This window comes from Mesoplodon bidens (genome assembly GCF_964165515.1).
Source record: "Mesoplodon bidens genome assembly, chromosome: 3".
Classification (NCBI taxonomy): Eukaryota; Metazoa; Chordata; class Mammalia; order Artiodactyla; family Ziphiidae; genus Mesoplodon; species Mesoplodon bidens.
The window spans coordinates 65,760,331-65,768,657 of NC_138178.1; the positions used below are offsets into that span (position 1 = coordinate 65,760,331).

Genomic DNA, 8,327 nt, shown 5'->3' on the forward strand with positions numbered 1-8,327 from the left:
CTGTAATTTATGTTTCTCCTGCCTCTGCTGTTTCATTCTGTCCTTCTGGTTTTAATTTGAATGCAGTCCTGTCTGGGTGTGTACCTGTAAAACTGTGTTTTTCCAAGTACAATTTACGGTCTTGACCTTAGATTTTACAGTGTTCCTAACCTTCCGTGAGCTTCCTCCTATACCAAGAAGTGGGCTTTGGGTCACCCAGCTCTTTTATATTAGAACAGTCTAATCAAGGTTACTTGAAACAGATCTGATTTTGACATTTCTTAGTTTATCATGTAGGCCTAGGGAGTAAGTTAGGAGGGCTTCCCTGCAAGCCCATTAATTGCATTGCCCCATTTCTTAAAATGTACACAGTTGTAAACCTAGACTGCTTCAAGACAACAGTCTCATTTATCTAAACAATTCTCCTTTTAGACTCAGTGGCACTGATGGAAACATAGATAAGCTGTATGGATCGGAGGAAGGAACTTTTGGAGCCTGTGTTTGCTGAAACTGTTCCCGTTCCCTTTACAATCCCCTTTTCTTTCCAAGGGTTTGTCTGCATACAGAATAGATCTATCTGTGTTCAGTATATTCCGTGAGCTAGGTTAGTGGGCAGGACTATAAGAAAGGGTATCTTTCTTGTGAGTGAACTCTTTGCAGGTTTTAAGGAATATGGCTGTTTTGCTTTAAGGGGAAGAGTGAAGGGTGGGGCACTCTGTTAAAGCAGTGTGTATCCCAAACCCATTTCACAGGCACCCTCTCTCCATGATAAGTGCATGATTCCTCGTGGATTATATGAACTTAAATGGGTGCAGAACTTTTGGAATCTTTTCCTTAAGTTAGGAAATGAGATTTCTTTCTTTTCTGCTCCTTTCAAATGTCACTTAAGTTAAGCTCTGGTAAGGAGTTTAGGAGTCTTTTTCTTTCCTCCTTACACTTATTCAGCATGTTCTCCATGGTTCTTACTGGCACTACTGGCTGGGGAAGGGGGACACAGGGCAGGCAGGCCGGGGCTTTTTGGCAGCTGACCTGGGGTTCCTCCTCTGTTTCAGGTCATCGTGCAGTCCGGCCGCCACCCCACGGTGCTGCAGAAGCTTTGCCAGTTGCCCTTCCAGTATTTCAGTGACCCACGGCTGATCAAAGTGCTGTTCCCTTCACTTATCGCTGCTTGTTACAACAATCTTCAGAACAAGATCATTCTGGAGCAGGAGATGAGCTGTGTTCTACTGGCCACGTTCATTCAGGTACCTTCTGTGTTATGCCTAATTCTCTGGCTCTGTGTGTAAGCTAATGCAGTTGAAAAGTAAAAGCGAACCAGCTGTTTATTCTTGCCATCCACTCTACCTTTTAAAAATTTCACATATTTCTGTGCTTGAAATTAATTTCTAAAATATCATGATAGTAAAACTGGGGTTTGGGTGTTGTATAATTTCTACTTGGAGGATTTCAAGAAAAGGGTATTTTTCCAGTTAATGAAATGGTAAGCCTGCACTAAGGAAATGTTTTTTAAAAGACTTCTTTAAGGCTTTAACTGTTAATTCATCTTGCTTTTTGTCTATTTATAGGGAAAAGATAATGATTGCTGAAGAAAGATCAATTAAAATGTCAGTTTATTTGTAAATTTTTAAATAAATATTTTAAATAAATTTTTAAATAAATAAATAAATACACACACAGCCTTGTGTGTATAATAAAAATCTGTTATGTTGCTTTTTCTTAAATCTAAAACTTTTAAGTATGGCCTTATATTTTTCTGATCCAGTTAAATTCTGTAGGACTGGAATAAGAATTAGTACTGTAGCAAAGCAAAGCAGTATTTCCACATCTAAATTAACCCAGTCTTGACAATAGAAAATCAAGTTGGCTATTCTTTAACATTTGCTAATAGCTAGTCCTGTGATTTTTTTTTCTGCCATTGTATATCATTATTTGCTGAAAATCTTCCATTTTCCTTCAAATGTTCCACCCTAAAACCAATCTGTTTTTGTTCCATGATGCACATGTGATTAATAGACAGTGTTTTCTGTTCATAATAATGAAACAGAAAGCAGAGCTCTGTATTGTTATTGTTCCTTATTCTGGCTAATATACGAATATCACTTTTGAAAGGGTGTAACTGTGCCCAGCTGGCTGGGATGGCTAAAGAGTCCCCCAAGCCTTCTTCACCTTAGATGGCAATTAGTAGTTTACATTTCTTAAACTATCCTCTATTAGATGATCAGTTAATAAACATACTAGATCAATTGTTTAGAAATGTTTTATTTTCAGCTTAATTGTTCTGTTTGAGTCTGGATTCCAATTTCTGAAAATTTCTTCAAAGATATTCAGATCTATAAGTAGGGTACGGATTTTGCAAAGAACATCTTGTGATTAATAATTAAAATCTTAATGAATTTTTATATAAACATCACAATTAACATTTAGGATTCTTCAGATATTCTCATAGCCTTAGGATTAAATTTAAACAGAAAATATCTTATAGAGAATTTTAAGACTGTGATCTTAAAATTCATTCTTTCTTTCATTCAACAGGTAATTTTTTAGTGCCCTTGGTGTGCTGGGCACTGCTCTAGGCACTGGAAATACAGCAGCAAATAACACAGATACAAATTCCTTCCTTTAAAGATCTTTCATTAGAATGGGGGGAGTCAAAACAAAAAACAAATAAATAAGTAAAATAAATAGCATGTCAGATGGTATTAAGTGCTATGGAGAAAAGTAATGCAAGAAAGGGGGACAGGGACTGCCAGGGAGGTGATATGCAGTTTTTCATGGCATGAGCAGAGAGGCCTCAACCAGGACAGTGATTGTTGAATCAAGAGAGTGAATGTTGAGCAAAGACAATTTTGCATCTGTACCAACTTAGTCCCTTACATTTTCAACTGCTTGGAAAACAATTTATAAAACTATAAATGGTATCAGAATCTAAAGTAAGGATCATATATATTATTTTCATCTGGTGTTGATCTCGGAGTACTTCTAATTCAACTCTTCTCCATTACAGTTAACACACAATTAAATGTAATTTAATGTAAATGTAACACATTTAACATACATTTTATTTTAGCACACAGATTTTATAAATACTACAGAAATTTCTTATAATGCTTATTTGGGATAGCACTTTAGATTGCTGGAGTTAAATCAAGTTTCGTTTTTTTCTATAAATAATTGTGCTCAAGGGAATGAAAATACATTGGATTTTAGTTTATAAAATGGTTCTTCAAGGTCCCCTGTGTTAGATGATTAATAGTTACTAGAAAATTATATTAAAAATAAGGGCTAGTAGTTTGTCCTAGGTTCCTGAAACTTTACATATTATAGATGACATTTTTCATGTTCCATCTAAGAGTAAAATTACTAGACTTTAAGATCTAGCTGCAGAATGGATGGACCTAAAGAGTATTATGCTACATGAAATAAGTCAGACAGAGAAAGGCAATTTTACCATATGGTTTCACTTATATGTGGAATATAAAAAACAAGCAAACATAACAAAACAGAAACAGAGTCATAGATACAGAGAACAAACTGGTGGTTGGGAAAGAGGCATGGGGAGGTGGGAGGTGGGCAAAATAGGTGAAGGGAATTAAGAGGTACAGACTTGCAACTATATTTATTTATTTATTTATGGCTGTGTTGGGTCTTCGTTTCTGTGCGAGGGCTTTCTCTAGTTGTGGCAAGTGGGGGCCACTCCTCATCGTGGTGCGCGGGCCTCTCACTATCGCAGCCTCTCCCGTTGTGGAGCACAGGCCCCAGACGCGCAGGCTCAGTAATTGTGGCTCACAGGGCCAGCCGCTCCGCGGCATGCGGGATCCTCCCAGACCAGGGCCCGAACCCGTGTGTCCTGCATTGGCAGGCGGACTCTCAACCACTGTGCCACCAGGGAAGCCCCCAGACTTGCAACTATAAAATAAATGTCATGGGAATGTAATGTACAGCATAGGAAATATAGTCAATAATATAATAACTTTGTATGGTAACAGATGTTAACTAGACATATCATGGTGACCATTTCAGAATGTAAATGAATACAGAATCACTATGGTGCACACCTGAAGCTAATATGATACTGTATGTCAATTATACTTCAATTTAAAAAAAGATATAGCTGCAGAATACATAAGGGCTTTTATAGTTGTGCTTTTTAAAATGTTAAAAATCTGTCAATATTTTAAGACAGTATTTGGCTAAAGAATTCAGTTTGTTAGATATAAAACAAAGTTGTACTTTACACAGGAGGCAACAACCTGGCCCCTGGTGATATTTAGCAAGATTTGAGTCATCATTATTTGATTTAAACATATGAGAACCTGAATTACATAATGTCAGTTTCTTCAGCTTTTATATTTGGGCTCCAAACTATTCATGCAAAAACAGTTGCCTCGGAGTGTGGAGAAAAGGGAACCCTCTTACACTGTTGGTGGGAATGTAAATTGATACAGCCACTATGGAGAACAGTATGGAGGTTCCTTAAAAAACTAAAAATAGAACTACCATACGACCCAGCAGTCCCACTACTGGGCATATACTCTGAGAAAACCATAATTCAAAGAGTCATGTACCACAATGTTCATTGCAGCACTATTTACAATAGCCAGGACATGGAAGCAACCTAAGTGTCCATCGACAGATGAATGGATAAAGAAGATGTGGCACATATATACAATGGAATATTACTCAGCCATAAAAAGAAACGAAAATGAGTTATTTGTAGTAAGGTGGATGGACCTAGAGTCTGTCATACAGAGTGAAGTAAGTCAGAAAGAGAAAAACAAATACCCTATGCTAACACATATATATGGAATCTAAAAAAAAAATGGTTGTGATGAACCTAGGGGCATGACAGGAATAAAGATGGAGACATAGAGAATGGACTTGAGGACACAGGGAGGGGGAAGGGTAAGCTGGGATGAAGTGAGAGAGTGGCATGGACATATATACACTGCCAAATGTAAAACAGAAAGCTAGTGGGAAGCAACTGCATAGCACAGGGAGATCAGCTTGGTGCTTTGTGACCACCTAGAGCGGGGGGATAGGGAGGGTGGGAGGGAGGTGCAAGAGGGAGGGGATATGGGGATATATGTATACGTATAGCTGATTCACTTTGTTATACAGCAGAAATTAACACAACACTGTAAAGCAATCATACTCCAATAAAGATGTTAAAAAAGGGCTTCCCTGGTGGCGCAGTGGTTGAGAGTCCGCCTGCCGATGCAGGGGACACGGGTTCATGTCCCGGTCCGAGAAGATCCCACATGCCTCGGAGCGGCTGGGCCCATGAGCCATGGCTACTGGAACACAGGCCCGGGCTTCCCTGGTGGCACAGTGGTTGAGAATCCGCCTGCCAATGCAGGGGATATGGGTTCGTTCGTGCCCCGGTCCAGGAAGATCCCACATGCTGCGGAGCAGCTGGGCCCGTGAGCCATGGCCGCTGAGCCTGCGCGTCCGGAGCCTGTGTTCTGCAACTGGGGAGGCCACAACAGTGAGAGGCCTGCGTACCACAAAAATAAATAAATAAATAAATAAAATAAATGTTTAAAAAAAAAATAGTTGCCTCAGAATTCAGAAGCATTTTTAAAGCCACGCTCAGCAAAATTCTCTGTTCGTAGCATTGGTATTAAAAAACACTTTTCTCGTTTCACACAGGATTTTGCACAGACTCCAGGTCAGGCAGATACCCAGTCTTATCAGCCCAAAGGTACGTCTCTATTGAAATTAAATGTCATGTGTTTGTTAGCTGGACATTTCTCACTCAACCCTCTGAAACTGTTAGAGAAATCAATTTATTACATCACCTAAAATATTTGAGATTCGGATACCAAATATATTTCAGGGAATAAAGAAATTGATTTTGTCATCAAGCATGAGTACATCAGAATATACAGTTTATAGTGGGCAGGTGTTGAAAAGTACATAAAAGAGAATATAACTAAAACTATAACAATATCATGAAAAAATGTCATGTTTTATTGGTTCAGACACTCAGAGAAGTAAACAGAAAGCTATGCCCCTTTTTAGAAATTCAAGTCAACATCATAGTTGGTACCATTTGTCTAAGCCTGTGTTAGTGTGCAAGTTCACTTCTGCCCTGACTCAATGACAGCATTTTTTTTTAAGCTGTTGGAGGCTAGAGAGAAATCAGCATAATTTGTTACTATACCTTATAAAACAATGTTTTAAATTTTGAATTTATGAAAATGCCTAGAAAAATCTTCTAATGTATTTATTTTTAATTGTACAGCAATTTTTTTGCCAGTAAGAAGTATAGACATTCTTTTTTCTTCCTCTTTCTCCTGACATAAGGATGAGTCACAATTTGCTGCCTATCTGGCAGGCGAAGTCCCAGGGGCTGACTCTGTCTGCTTGGTTTCAACCTTCTTTCCTTTTCCAAGGGACCATCTTCTCTAACTTTCATGCTTTCCCCAGTGTGGATTTACTATGGGTTAATCCACAAAACAACAAATAGGAAACTGTTCTCTGCTCTGCTTAGAAAAAGTCATCACTCTACTGGTGACAGCTCATAATATGCTTACTTGATTTTAAAAAATGATGATGCCACACTAAGTTGCCAGTTTGCACCTTGGACATCTGTTCCCCTTTTGCTTAGATTAAATCCCCCAGAAATGTTTCAAGATGTTTCAAGATGTTGAGTTCATTGCCCAGGTGAACCTCTAAGTTCTAAGTGTAAAGCAGCTCCTGGCAGCACCACATTCTTATTGCTGAGGAAGAATTCTGTTTTTCAAATACTTGCTGCTAGATGACTGGCTGGCCAGGAGATCGTTTGTTTCAAGAGCCAGTAAAGCTCCTGACAGTTCCCTCTGCTTTGTTAGGTGACTGAGTGCCAGATTGGAGCATTTTTAAAGTTATGTTTAAACTAAAATCATGTTTTAGATTAAATAGACTATTTTAGAAAATAAATGTAAAGTTTACATACAGATTTAGCCTTTCAAGGCTAACTTAAGGATGGAATACATGACTGTCACTTTATTTTGTTTACCATACTTATTTACTTATTTTCTTACTCCAGAGTCCAAAAACAATGTTTTTCATAATGTTTTACATAGGGGTTAATGTCTGAATAGGTTAGAAGCATGAAATAGATTGTGATTAAAATATATATTATATATTTTATACTATAGATAGATATAGATCAGTTACCTTTACTTAAATTTGCATCATGATTTATTTGAAGAGTATGTCTCCATTTTAGATATCAAAATAATTTTCATTTCTTACATTTTGAAGAATTTAACTCTTTTTAATTTTACTCTTCTTTTTTTTCTCTCTCAGGAAAATGCCTTGGTTCCCAAGACTATCTTGAGCTGGCTAACAGATTTCCTCAGCAGGCCTGGGAAGAAGCTCGACAGTTTTTCTTAAAAAAAGAGAAAAAATAAATGTTTTGGTTGGTTGTATATTTGAGTACCCTCATTAGTATTTTAAATTGATCAAACGTTCTAACTGTTCCTTAAGAAGTTCATTTTCACATGTTTATACTCTGTAGATATGGTATATACCTTGCACTATTTATAAAGACTGTAGATACTTTAATGTTCTTTCTAATTCTGCAAGTTGAGTTTATTTCATTTATGCACAATATTTTGGAGTTTGGTAACTTACCTCCTATGATAATATATACTTTGCATTTGTAATGTGGGTAAAATTAGACATAAAATTAGCAAGTCTGTTTTGTTCTTGTAATAAAATAACTTATTCTGTTTGCAATGATGACTTTTCTTGTTAAAGCAATACAAATTTGAAAGAAAAACGTTAATTCCAACTCCGGAAGTATCTTAATTAAAGACTTACTAAAAGTCAACCTGCTCTAAATTTCCCTTTTATAGGTTTGAGTAAAAGATGTTTATAACAGTTTTACATTCTAATTACATAATATGTTTTGGGGGCTATTTGAAATTAATTTAAAGCATTATATTCGTTGGTCTACTTAAACTTTCCTAGCGGCCAATACTGAGAGTCTCCTATAGGAATAGCATCGCTGAACTGAAATTCTCCAGAATAAAAATTACGGATCCAGAAAGATCAACCATAGTGAATCACCCTAAAATATTTTCTCAAATAACTGCAATGAAAACCGAAGTGAAAATAAAACAGACGGTCACAAGGGCTCTGAATTGAAGTTTTCAACTCCTGTGCACGGCTCACAGCTGAACGGGAGGATTGTCTGCCAGGAGATGTTGACCTTTTCATATCTTGTTCTCATCGTTTCTCCACCTTAAGCCAACGGTCAGTGCTAAGCCGGTCACTGAGTGACATTGGTAATAATTTCTGTCAGATAAGGATCAAACATTACCAAGAAGAAAGATCTGCTCGGGGGGAAAAAAATGGTT

The 8,327-nt window shown here is 37.3% G+C and overlaps 1 protein-coding gene across 8 annotated transcripts in view; it reads left to right on the forward strand.

Moving 5' to 3' along the window:
• The window catches only part of SCAPER (S-phase cyclin A associated protein in the ER), a 509,648-nt gene extending 501,944 nt beyond the window's left edge, over positions 1 to 7,704 (forward strand). For all 8 annotated transcript variants that reach the window (XM_081230140.1, XM_081230147.1, XM_081230145.1 and 5 more), the window contains 3 exons: positions 1,032 to 1,223; positions 5,629 to 5,680; positions 7,273 to 7,704. In XM_081230140.1, coding sequence (XP_081086266.1) covers positions 1,032 to 1,223; positions 5,629 to 5,680; positions 7,273 to 7,376 — 348 coding nt within the window. In that variant the 3' untranslated portion in view covers positions 7,377 to 7,704. The remainder of the gene's footprint in view (positions 1 to 1,031; positions 1,224 to 5,628; positions 5,681 to 7,272) is intronic.
• The last annotated feature ends 623 nt before the right edge of the window (positions 7,705 to 8,327 follow it).